The 13751-nt window shown below is 43.4% G+C and overlaps 1 protein-coding gene across 9 annotated transcripts in view; it reads left to right on the plus strand.

Annotated features, from left to right (window-relative positions):
• Nucleotides 1–13751, plus strand: part of CADPS (calcium dependent secretion activator) — a 352734-nt gene that overhangs the window by 295846 nt on the left and 43137 nt on the right. For all 9 annotated transcript variants that reach the window (XM_082209239.1, XM_082209246.1, XM_082209238.1 and 6 more), the window contains 2 exons: nt 8694–8726; nt 12961–13068. In XM_082209239.1, the coding sequence (XP_082065365.1) occupies nt 8694–8726; nt 12961–13068 (141 nt within the window). The remainder of the gene's footprint in view (nt 1–8693; nt 8727–12960; nt 13069–13751) is intronic.

The raw sequence follows: 13751 nt of genomic DNA on the forward strand, positions 1-13751 counted from the left end.
GTATAAATACCGCTTTGAGTTCCATGATGGGTGAAAAAGAGCATATAAATATAATGAATATATTAAGAAGTACCAAAATAATAAAAGAGACTGTATTCCTTTCCAGAACCCTGCCAACTAAAAGCCAGTGTGTTATGGTGGCTAGTCGGGGGGGGGACCTGAGTGTGAATCCATCTCAGTGGCTAAATTTACTGGGTGACCTTGGACTAGTTGCCATCTCTCAGATTGACCTACCTCACAGAGTTGTTGTGCGGATTAAAGGAAGAACCATGTATGCTACCCTAAAGGCAAGATGAAAGTCGGAGAGGGAAGTGTTCATTATCTATTTCCCTACTTTTATATACCGGTACCCATCCAGTCCAACATCCTGTTCTCACAGTGGCCTACCAGATGCAGAAAACCCCATGTTCAATCCCAGACATCTCCAGGCAGGGCTGGGAGAGTTCCCTATCTGAAACCCTTGAGAGACTCTGCCAATCAGAATATACAATGCTAAGCTAGATGAACCAATGGTCAGACTTAGTATAAGGCAGCTTCCTATTCTCCTTTGTTCCCATGTTGATGTATGGAGGTGGTCTGTATATAGATCAGAATTTCTGTCCCTTTAATAAACTGCTGGATCAGGGCAATTAACTATAATGGGTTTCAAAGACAGAGATATAGACTTGGTTTAGGTGTAAACATTTCCGATGAAACATGAGCATGGTGTTCACTCTCCCCACCCCCCACCCCCTTGCCTTCCTCCCCTCGCAAACTGAGCTTTGAGGAAGGTATAATGGTTTGTTAAACCACAGTTTCCTGTGACATCCAAACCAGGAAAGTTTTAAGTACAGCTTTCCAAGCAAGTTGGATACCTTTCCCATGCAACATCACAAACAATAAACTACTAACTCAGCCAGGCAGCCAACCACATGTGGGGAACTTTAACACTTCCTAACTTTTAATACACAGGAGAATATGGGTGCATCCACCAGTAACAAGTGGGGAAGAAAATTTTGTAGTCCACTTTTCTTATTCTATGATAGACATGCTCTTATTGATCTGCTTTGAGCTCTGTTGCTCCTGTGGATGTTGCCGTCTGAGGTAGTTGCCTTATGGGCTCTGGTGCTCACAATTTTTTGAAGGAAAGAATGTGTTTTGAAAGTGCTTTAAAGGTATTGTGTGTACACAGCCTCAGATGAATATGTTCGCTAACAAGGATCTTAAACTAGAGCTTGAATATTAATATTCTAGTATTAAACCATAGCTCCTTATTTCAAACACAGTTGTTACTAACTGGTTTAATTAAACTAGGTTGTAAGCACCAAGAAAGGAAGGGGCAAGGGGACAGGGCGAGAAAGAAATGTTTGGTCTTGTTGTTTGCTCTCAGCTGCTAGACTGTAGCTTAGCAAGGCAAGAACTGAGCATCCAGACTGGGCCAAATATTACAGAGCTTTGGGGAGGTATCCCGTATGCTTACAACACTATGCCTAAAAGAAGCATCAGCAGGGTAGCATAATTCTCTAAGTCTGTAGCATCATCCTTAATGCAGAATAACAAGAAGCATTGTTCTTATTATAGTCCATTTGCTTCTCCTTTCACTATACAAACAAATCATTTCAAATAGCATTGTCAGATTTTTTTTATTATTATTATAAAAAAAAATCTCCAAACACCCAGCCTTCTACCAACTCCTTTTATCAAACATTGTCCACTTGCTTAGAAAATGACATGTCACCAGGGGTCTTGTGACAAGCCGTTTTATCACCTAGTAGGATACCCTCATTTTCAATTCTTGCTGTGAAATTCAGCTTAAAATTAATGCATCAGTTGTCTTAATAGCATTCTCACTAACCACATCATTATAAAATATTCTTTGGATTCCTCCCCCCTTAATGGAACATCATTCTACATTTAGTCAAGGAGCTGGAGAAAGATGTTTTCTACAGTCAATAGTGTTTCTTGGACCTGGAAGTCCAGTCATTAGGTGGGTATCTCTGCCTAAAGAAAAGAATTGCAACCAAGCTGATGACAGCTGCTCAAGATTCATTTCATCTGAAGCATCTCTTCGCTTTGAACAAGAGAGTGGGGAATGAATTACTGCTACATTAATTAAAACTAGAGAGTGTATTTTACCCCCGGGACAGGTTATTGGCAATCTTATTTTTGTTCGGCACAAATTTTTGTCATAAACTGAGAAATTTCATGGGAAAAGTCACATAATTCCTGATGAGCTGCAGCCTAGCAAAGAGATCACACAACATCCGGCAGCATGAAAATTGCAATGTATGTAGCCAAGTTTTACACTAAAGAAAAACAAGCAGTTGTGGCTGGCTGGTTGTTGTTTTTAGGGGGGGGGGAGAAGCTTAGGGTTGTTTTGTGAGAAGGCAATGTGGAAGACAGACTGAGTCATTGCCATATTATATCTCAATTGCGGCAAATATTCCTTTTATTTTGCCGCGGTTCCATGACTTCTTATTTCTGGTCTCTAATATTTTCTCTGCTTCTAGTTTTGTTACAGTAGCAAAACACATATTGTATTACTCTCTTCCTTTGCTGTGTCTACAAATACCTTAATGTCAGTGAGATAACAGTAACTTTTTGTACTTTTTTGTAGATTATTTCCATTAGTTTTTAAGATATACAAACTGTTCTCAGCTACAGTATGGCCTCAAACAAACAGTTACTGTTTTTATGGTTGTTGCTACTTAACCTTCATTTAGTGTCCGCTATCCTAGATTAGAATGCGATTAACAGGTTTTTTTGAACGTTTTAAAATGCTTTCAGAATGTCTTTGATGCTATTGTTGTTGATGTATTTGAAGCGCTGGACTCCTTTGAGAGGAAGGGAGGCAGATATAAATTGAATGAAGAGAGAGAGAAAGAGAGACGGGAGGGGAGGGATAGTGTCTTCAACTGAAGAGTTGGGACCCACAAGTACGTTGAGCCCCAGCCTACCGTGTATCACTCAAATAACAGTGCTGCCGTTTTGCTCTTTGTTGCAGTTTAGGAACCTCTAAGGCAGTGTTTTTCAACCACTGTGCTGTAGCACCCTGGGGTGCCTTGAATGATAGTCAGGGGTGCCGCAAGCAACACTGGCCTCTGTCCCTCTTTCTTTCCTTCCCTCCCTCCCTCTGATGCCCTCTCACATCTCTGCCTCCCAAAGGCTTGCACAGCTGTTTGTTGCAGCAGCCCTGGCTACAAGCTCCCCAGGCAAATGGTGCCTCTGGGACTGGCCAGGGGGTGCTTCCCAGGCCCCTGTGGAGCAGTGTGAGGTGGCACCTCTCTTTGGAACAGGGGGAGCAGCTCAAACACCAGGGCTGGCAACTGTGGTTGCCCAGAGGACTCTCAGTGTGGTGTAGTGGTTAAGAGCGGTGGACTCATAATCTGGTGAACCGGGTTCGCATCCCCACTCTTCCACATGCAGCTGCTGGGTGACCTTGGGCTAGTCACAGTTCTCTGAAGTCTCTCAGCCTCACTCACCTCACAGAGTGTTTGTTGTGGGGGAGGAAGGGAAAGGAGAATGTTAGCTGCTTGGAGACTCCTTCGGGTAGTGATAAAGCGGGATATCAAATCCAAACTCTTCTTCTTCAGGGAGAGGGGAGAGGAGAGGAGAGGAAGTTGAAGGAACACTCCACAACAGAGGGTGTTTGAAAAATGGTTAGAGGCTGCCAGCTCTGAAGGCAAGGGGTGACATAACTGGGCCCCTGTGCCTCACAGGGGTGACACAGAAAGAATGTATTGAGGAAAGCAATACTGCATGTGCTGTCTCTGTGGGGGAGACAGGCCTCCCTCCTGCTCTCCTTCCGCTGCTAAGTTTAGTCACTTTAAAAACGCAAATTCCATGCTAGGGATCATTAGGGAAATGATTGAGAATAAAGCTGCCAATATCATAATGCAAATCTGTGGTGTGACCACACTTTTGAGTTGGGTGAAGAGCTCTGGTTACAACCTTAACTCACAAGTGATGTTGCAGAATGGGGAAAGTTACAGGAAAAGGCAACCAGAGTGATCATGAGGTTGGGAAGGTTACAACATTTGGGGCTTTTCCATTTCAAACAAAGGCGAAGTTTGTAGTTTGCAAGCATGGTGAGAAGAAATAGAATAGGCCTCTCATAAAACTAGAACTCGGGGTCACCGAATGAAGCTGAATGTTGAAACATTCGGGACAAAAAAAAAAGTACTTCTTCTCACAGCACATAGTTAAAGCATGGAATTTGCTTTCTCGGGATGTACTGACAGCCACCAGCATGAATGTCTTTCAAAGGTAAATTCATGGAGGATGAGGCTGTCAATGGCTTCTGGTCATGATCACTACATCATACCTTCCATATCAAAAGCAATATGCCTTTGCTTCAGGAGTGGTTGCTATGCACTTGGCCATAGGAGCCAGCTCCTAGGGACCATGGGGGGTTTGCCCCCCTCCAATAAAATATTTGAGGGGCTTGCCCCCCCCCCGAAAAAGGCAAAGCCATTCAAATGGGGTGTGTGCACTGCATCATGTGTGGGGCAGGGCTTACCTGGCCTCCCACAATATTCCATTCACGTTGGCACCCCTGCACCTGGCCTCCTGGCAGCGGAGTCAATACCATTGAATGGGAGGGGCAAGGTGGTAGGGAGGGTCGGTCGGTGCTGTGTGGCTTGTTTAGTGGAGCCATTCTGGCTCGCCCACTGATGCACCTGTACCATGCTGCAGTCACCTGCCAGGTTTGATTATCCCAGTGAGGGAGACAATGATCTCGAACCTTCCTGATTTTCGAGTCTGTCCAATTTACTTTTTTGTAATAAGTGGCAGCTGGACACGCAGCCTAGGCAGGGACGGTGGGGGATATCGAAGAGTAACATAGCATTGGTATGCGTTCCAATGCACATTCACATCCAGCATAATGTGCTATAAGGCACAGCAGTAGGTACTTGACTACTTTTTTTAGGCAAGGGAGCAAGATTTCCAGGGGGGATCAGAATTTCATAAATATCCACTACATTCTGGGCTTTCCATTGATATTAGAGGAGAAGGGAGGGATGGTGGCAAAGTGCAGAGCCCATCCAAAGGTTCACCTTAAATCCTTTTGGAATTCAAAGTCCATGGTAATTTATAAATTAAAGGTAAAGAAAAGTAGGTCCATTAGGTCCAGTCGCAGACAACTCTGGGGTTATGCGCTCATCTCACTCTATAGGCCGAGGGAGTCAGCGTTTGTCCGCAGACAGCTTCTGGGTCAAGTGGCCAGCATGACTAAGCCGCTTCTGGCGAACCAGAGCAGCACACGGAAACGCCGTTTACCTTCCCACCAGAGTGGTACCTATTTATCTGCTTGTACTTGACGTGCTTTTGAACTGCTAGGAGCTGGGACCGAACAACGGGAGCTCACCCCTTCAAGGGGATTTGAACCGCCGGCCTTCTGACCGGCAAGCCCTAAGCTCTGTGGTTTAGAGCACAGCGCCACCTGCATCTCAATTTATAAATTATGCCTTCTTGATTCTAACTTTCCCTGAATAGGGTATTTTTAAAATAGGTGTGTGACAGTGATTCCCCCTCCCCATACCTTTTAACTGCACATAGCTTGATTTTAGTGGTCCTATTTAGTGGTTCCTTGCTTTGCAGTCTCAAACGATGCATTTCCCAACTGGAACATGTAATTTATTCATCGCAAGATGCAGGTGTGTGCCTGCGTGTGTGTCTAATATTTAGGCTATTTTACCTGTAGCTTTAGAAATATTTAGAAGCAGGTGAGCGTTTAGAACCCAAACAAGGATGCTGATCAGTGATTTATTCTAATTAGATACATGCTTGCTATAGAAATTCTCAGCCCTGCAGATGGGATGCATTATGGTACCTTTGCAAAAGGGTCTCTCTGTCCATCTGGAAACCATTCCGTTAGATATGTTAACTCGGAAATTCATGGACTCCCCCCCCCCAACAACAACAACACATTCTGCTGCCAGCTGCAGAGATAACCCATTTGCTTTTACATTGCCTACCGAGAAGGGCCACAGAAAGGAGGGAAGAACTTGTGACATTAATAATGCTGAAGGCATAATTGCAGTACCAAATGCCCATAAGTCATTGTTGCCAACTCCATACCAGCCAGAGGCCCTTTCTTACATTATTCTGGTGGGATGGGAGCAGGGCTCTTTATCAGCTGGAACTCATTTCCGGCACCTCTCAGGTGGGCACCATTGTCATTATGAGAGAACAAGGGAAGCGTTTGTGGTGAGTTCCGGCTCCTCTTTTTCTAGAAAACTAGCACTGGATGGGAGTCATTGCAATGCATTAAAACATAAGAGCCTGTTGGATCCAGCCAATGGCCCATCTGGTCTAACATCCTGTTCTCACAGTGGTTAACCAGATGCCTATGGGAAGAAGAAGAAGAAGAGGAGGAGGAGGAGTTTAGATTTGATATCCCGCTTTATCACTACCCGAAGGAGTCTCAAGGCGGCTAACATTCTCCTTTCCCTTCCTCCCCCACAACAAACACTCGGTGAGGTGAGTGGGGCTGAGAGACTTCAAAGAAGTGTGACTAGTCCAAGGTCACCCAGCAGCTGCAGGTGGAGGAGCGGGGAAGCGAACCCGGTTCACCAGATTATGAGTCCACCGCTCTTAACCACTACACCACACTGGCTCCCACTAGTGGGACCTGAGCACAAAAAGAGCCCTCTCACCTCCTCCGGTTTCCAGCAGCTGGTATTCAGAAGCATCTGTTCTCTGACTGTGGAGGTAGTAGCCATTCCTCTGCCACCAGTGTTCTGTGAGAAGCTCCAGGCCACATGGATGGAGGTGCAGTATGACCTTCACCCAATCTGACATGGGGCTTCTCATATTACTTTGGCAGCCCAGGATGAAGACACACTGCAGAAGTTCCAAACCCAACAGAGCAATAAGAAAGGAATCATCCCACTGAAGCCTCAGGGACAAGCTTTTATTTCTGAAACAAATCTTTAGTGATTCATCTAGTACTCTGTTCTGCATTTCTGGAATTTTTCTTAAAGCATGTACCAAATATTTGTCTTAAAATATTATTATTATTATTATTATTATTATTATTATTATTATTAATGAATTTATATATCGCCCTATACCCAGAGGTCTCAGGGTGGTTCACAGAATAAAATCAAAATATAAAACCACAAAATATATAATCAAAATACAAACAACAACCCAATAACACACACACACACCAAAAAACCCACATTTTAAAAGGGCATAGGATGCCAATCAAATCAACCAAAGGCCTGGTAAAAAAAGGAAGGTTTTGCCTGGCGCCTTAATGTGTATAATGAAGGTGCCAGGCGACCTTCCCTGGGGAGAGCATTCCACAGACAGGGAGCCACTGCAGAGAAGGCCCTGTTCTCATGTTGCCACCCTCCAGACCTCTTGAGAAGGAGGCACAGGAAGAAGGGCCTCAGAAGATGATCTCACGCTCCGGGTAGGTTCATATGGAAAGAGGCATCCCTGGAGCTATTGCGGTCCTGAGCCGTTTAGGGCTTTATAAGTCAAAACCAGCACTTTGAATTGGGCCCGGAAACCAAATGGTAGCCAGTGCAGTCGGACCAGGGTCAGTGTAATGTGTCCAAACTGTCTTGCTCTGGTGAGCAACCTGGCTGCTGAATTCTACACTAGCTGAAGTTTCTGAACTGTCTTCAGACTCAGCCCCACATATAACACGTTGCATTATTCTAACCTTGAGGTTACCAGAGCATAGGCAACAGTAATTAGGCTATCCTTGTTCAGGATAGGGCCACCAGCTGAAGCTGATGGAAGGCACTGAGGCCACCTGAGCCTCGAGCAACAGCAAAGGATCCAGGAGTATCCCCAGGCTACGAACCTTCTCCTTCAGAGGAAGTGTAACCCATCAAGAGCAGGCGATTCCCACCCATCTGGTCTAGGGAACCACCCACTAACAGTGTGTCAGTCTTATTTAGATTGAGTTTCAGTTTTTTTGCTCTCATCCAACCCTTTACTGAGGCAAGCACTTCCACTGCCTCACCTGCAGATGTAAAGAAGAAACAGAGCTGAGTGTCATCAGCATACTGCTGACAACGTATTCCAAACCTCTGGGAAACCCCACCCAGTGGTTTCATGTAGATGTTAAACAGTGTAGGGGATAGGATTGAGCCCTGCGAAACCCCACGTTGAAGGTTCCAAGGGGCTGAAAAGCATTCCCCAAGCAACACCCTCTGGGAACAACCATCCAAGTAAGACTGGAACCACCGCAAAGCGGTGCCACCCACCCTTAGTTTGGGCAGTTGCTCCAGAAGGATGCCATGGTTGATTCTATCGAAAGCCGCTGAAAGATCAAGAAGAATTAACAGGGACCTGTTTCCCTTGTCTCTGTCTCTCAACAGAGGTCATAATACAGACCGACCAAAGCAGTTTCTGTGCCAAAACAGGGCCTAAACTCCCATTGAAATGGATCCAGAAAAGCAAGTTTCTTACAAAAGTGCCTGGATCTGGTCTGAAATCACTCACTTCAGAACCTTGCTCAGGAAAGGGAGATTAGCAAGTGGCCTATAGTTAGTTAGGTTTTATCTTCTAAGTGGTTCAGTATGCTTAATTAGAATCTATCCTTCAGTGCCATGAACATTGAATTGGTCTAATAATTACTGCATTTTTATTTTATAGTAATACTGCTAAGTTGTCCTATTTTGCTTCCCTGTTTGTGGTTTTTTTGTATAGCTCGAAAGCATAATCTAAAGTTGGCTTTTTTTCTGTTTCAGGTGAAGGCAGCTTCCAAATACGTGGATGTGCCCGTAAGCACAAAAAAATTACGATAATTTTTGCAATAGTTCCTGCTATGTATTTTTAGAAGAAGAAGAAATGGAGTTGTTTTTTCTTCCCCTTTAAATCCTGTCTTAGCTAATGGTGTACTATAGACTCCTGTTTACAAAAATTTCTGAGAGCTGATTTATCCTGAAAGTTCCCTGTTAATTTTACCCTGTAGACATGCTTTCATTTATGATTCTCTGTCCCTTGCATCATATGCTGTTTATCATCCACCAATATGTAAAACAGGGCCCAGAGTCTAAATGTGGCCTCCAAGGGATGTCACTACAGCCACGGAACTTTTCTGAATTTGGGCACAACCTGCCATTAGCATGAAAAGGGTAACTTTGCACTAACTCTGTAACAACAGCAGCGTTACACTAACTCTGTAATAACAGCAGCGTTGGACCAAAGCTGCAGACTACCAACTACAAACTCCCTCTTTAAAATGTTGGCTCAGACTACAACTATACCACTGTAAGTGGTAAGTGTGGGAAGGCCCTAAGATGAGTAGTAAACTATCTTTGGCGATCACTCATAGCTGAGTAAGATTGTCTTCCATAAACACAGTTTTAACAATGAGTCCGTAGGTGACTGTGGAGGCCAATTCTGGATCCACACGTCCTTCCACAAGGACTTACTGGGCAGGAGGAGGCAACAGTCCCAGGAAACGAAGGAAGATACTGTCACACATTTGAGTGGCATTGTGGGAAGTGGTTCCTGAGAGCTACCAGCATCTTGAAACAATGGCTTTGAAGAACAGGCTGCAAAGATGGGGGTCTGTCGTATTTGTGGTACACAGGCAGTACAAGGTCTAAAATGAGGCCTGGCTAGAAGAGGGGGCTTGTGAGGTTGAAGAAGGGAGAGAGAGCAATAGTTCAGTTTGCTAGGCCTAGCAAGAGGGAAATTACCGGTAAAGCCAAAACAGAGGTCAGGAATGTACATTAGGAAATTTAAAAACTCATCATTCTTCCATTCTTTCTTGTTGTCTTTCCCAGGTGGCAAGCAACAATATAAGCAATAAAAATGTAACACAACGTTATTAATAAAGCTTCTTAAAATTAAAAAATACAAAATACAAAAAAATACAAAAATGCCAAAGCAGTAAAATAGAAACCATTTCCAACCACAGCAATACAAAAATATAATGGCAACATGTCCAGCAAACAGCTTGGCTAAAAACCATAAAAACTCCAGAAGGACTTTTACAGAGGCCCAAACTAACTTATTCAAAATCAGATAAACTGATGGGTCAGTTCTTACTAACATAATTTAAGTGTAACCCAGATAGGCAGAAATGTTGAATTGGTGCTGTGTATACCAAAACCAGCCTTGAACATTTCTGCAAAATAACCACATTATATCATTCTTATAAGGGCAAATAGTGCTGCTGCTTGCATCTCTCTATTCAGAGCTTGGATTATAATGAAGAGAACTCTTAAAGATCTCAGGCAAAGCACTCTGCTTGCCAGAAATTAACATTTAAATTAAGTTTAAGTGCAGTATATAAATGTTGGTGGGAGTCAAGGATTATGACTGATAAACAGGAGGCAATTGCAGACAGACTTTTTTTAAATGAGAATTTATAAACATGAATGACTACTTTTAACTTTACAAATATGGATCCATATGTAGAATTTGGAAGATAAAGATGTTTACAAATTAGTACAGAGAAGCTATATGTGGTTTTGATCAGTAAACTGTTTTGCTTACTTCAGTATATATTTATGGAAGTTACAGGCAGAGTTTAGAATTTATTCCTTTTTCTTTTCACATTATGAAACATCATGACCGTTGTTTTGAAACCTTCCCACCCAAGTAGTCTAATCCACCAAATACCTGGTTACATAATATGTAGGTGCCTGGGGAGAGTTTTCCACAAATGGGAAGCCACCACAGAAAAGACCCCGTCTCATGCTGCCACCCTCCAGACTTCTCATGGCCCCTCTCCTGGAGGGAGCGCATGAAGAAGGGCATCAGATTATGATTGCAGGGTATTAGGAAAATACCTGCCCCCCATGGCTCAGGAACCTTGACATCAGGTTCCGACAACACCTATAGATTTGATATCTGCTTTCAGCCATAGGGGATTGCCAATCTCTGGACCATTACAGCATCAGACGGTGTGATTGCAGAAACTACAGGTGGGACATAAAATCACAGAATTGTAAAGTTGGATGGGGTCCCAAGGGTCATCCAGTCCAACCCTCTGCAATGCAATGCAGGAGTCTCACCTAAAGAACCTCTGTATAAAACCTCCAGCCAGGCAGAGCAGGTAGGCATGTGGGAGTGTTGGAGAAAGCAGCTGAGCATGGCAAGCTGGAATGAAAAGGGGATGTCAGAGCAGCTAAATGGAATACCCTCCCCAACTCCCTTCCTTGCAGAGGAAACCAAGAAGGGGAAAATAATGTAGGAAGAGACCCTATGGAGGCACCTTCCTTCTCACCATCCCGGTCTCAGCACTTAGTGGGATCCTGAAGAGTGGGACATTACAGTATGTTCTACAATTGCAATCTGATTTTCACAATGAAGTTGGTGCCTTCACTCCCTTTGTTCCCCTAACCCATCCAATATCTCAATTGACTGGCAAATTCTTTCAGTGGTGGGGAAACTCCCCAAACCTGTGCAGTCAGGAGAGCTTTGAGGTTTTATCTCTAGGTAAAAGCTTAGCTCTCTTAGCATCAGCCAGATAACAATTGCTGCATCTAATTCTGGAAAGATGATTGTTTAGTACTGGAGAATTACAGCACTTTTTATTGCATCCTAAAGCTGGCACAATCCGCTTGCAGGAAATTGCTTGAAAAAATATAACCGCCACGTTTACATTGTCCTCATTGTTTTTTAAATTAATACCTTGTCATTGTTTCAGTAGGTGTTAAAAATGTTACTGGCAGCTCTGGGGCCAACCATTGGCCCTTTGCTTGATAATTGTATTTCTATTTTAATATATATATCTATAAACTACCTTCCTACTGCTTCTCAAACTGTCCTAATTTTCACCCTGGAAATTACAGAGAAGTGTTAACTAACTTCAATTTACAGTGGCTGACAATCACATCTCATACAGAAAATGATACTTTGTGATCTGCGGTAAATCACAGTAATACAAGTAATGACACCCATTACGAAGAAACTTCCAATGTGCCACAGACATTTAAGATTTGTGTGGCAGCTTTCATAATGACTCTTGTTTCAGCAGTTTAATGGGTTCCCTCTGAGATAAGTTCGATTCCAACATATGAAGGAGTGTGAACTTACTTAGTGATGATTTTCTCCCAAATTATCTCCACGGCTTGCATCTTGTGAGGGAAACACAAACTGTGCCATGAGCGTCACAGATACCGCAAGCTTTAGAAGTTCTGGTTTTGGGGAGACAGACTCCTCAGACAGGTTGGAGACTGAACAGAGGAGTCCTGTGCACGTTTACTTAGAAGTAAGTGCCACTGTGTCCCAGCAGACCCGGGATTGCAGCCTTAGTAGCTATTTAGCATTTAGGGCCCAATCCAGCAAAGGTTTCAACAAGGGAAAGTCTGCTAAACTTCCACTACAATCAATACACTGCCGAGGTATTTGTGCCCTTAACAGAGGTATAGAAATAAAAGATAAAACTGCAAACTCTTTTTTTTATAATGTGTGGTTCTGATGGTCTTTTTAAAAAATAAATACATGTACCTATTTCAAATGCCTTAGGGGAAAGAGACTAAGTGCTGGTGTTAGCCTTCTAACATTGTATAATAGGAGATTTGCGTACAGAGGACACAAGGGGTGGGGTGGGGGGTGAACCCAGCAGGAGTTGTTGCTTTGCTAATTAGGTCAATAGTACCAAACATTGCAAGAGAGGACTTCCTGGCACCAAGAGTGTCAAGGGAAAGTCTATATCCATCTAAGCGGCTTCCCTCCGGGCAAAAGAGAGAAAGAGAGATAGTCTGTGCATACGGAGATCTTTCTATGCTGTGCAAGCTGCACTTAGTGTTGCTTCAGCTGCCTACCAAGCAAGAGCTGACACCCAAATATGTCACAGATACTCTGGTAGGAAAAGGAACCTCCGCCACAGTGTCAGGGAGAATAGAGCGCACGGCGGCAAGGGACGGGAAGGATCCTTACAAATGTATAAATAAGCTTTTCTTGGGAAGATGCCATTTTCATGCTGGGTGTTTTGTGTTTTTCCCCACCCTCCTTCTCTCTCCTCTCCTCCCTGCCCCACTCCTTTCCTCTGTGCAGAAACCAGGGATGGATGTCGCTGACGCCTACGTGACCTTCGTGCGCCATTCTCAGGACATCCTGCGTGATAAGGTCAATGAGGAGATGTATATAGAAAGGTTATTTGATGTAAGTAAATGCCTTCTCCGCCTTGGGGGAATCCAAGGAGGAGAAACTGCAAAATGTGGCAAAATGAGACAGGAGGATAAGTCACATTTTGAGATTAAATGATTACTTTTAGATTTTTATTTTTTATTTTAAGTTTCCTTTTCCTTCTGATTGAAATTCTATCAGCTCTCTGTCTGCTCTAATGTTCTACTCGGATCCACTTTGTCCTGGTTTCTCTTTCTCTCTTTCTCTCTCTAGATTTTTAGATAAAAGCATCTTATATCAACATGTATCATCTCGCATTCGAAATGTGTTAGGCTGCAATCCTATGCTCCCTTACCAGGGAGTGAGCCCTGCTGAACACAGAGGGGTTTACTTCTGAGTAGATATGTATAGGATTTGCACTGCAAGTCATTATTATCATCAAAAGTCCTGTTTTTAAAAGGTGGGGGGAGGTGAAGAAGTCAGATAGGGTGCATGTGCAATTTGACTTGGAGATAGCATCATTACTGAAAGACCATTTTTTAATTAAAGGGTGGGAGGGAATGATCTTTCCCTCCAGGAAATCTAAGCATGATTTAAAAATTTAAAGAAAAAACGATAAGTCCAATTTTTGCATTATAGAATACAATTGTAATGCTTTAAAACTAGAACTTGGGACCCTCTAGGAAATACTGGGTGGAACTTTTTAAATCTGAAAACCT

The sequence above is a fragment of the Podarcis vaucheri genome (genome assembly GCF_965113315.1).
Source record: "Podarcis vaucheri genome assembly, chromosome: 2".
Lineage (NCBI taxonomy): Eukaryota > Metazoa > Chordata > Lepidosauria > Squamata > Lacertidae > Podarcis > Podarcis vaucheri.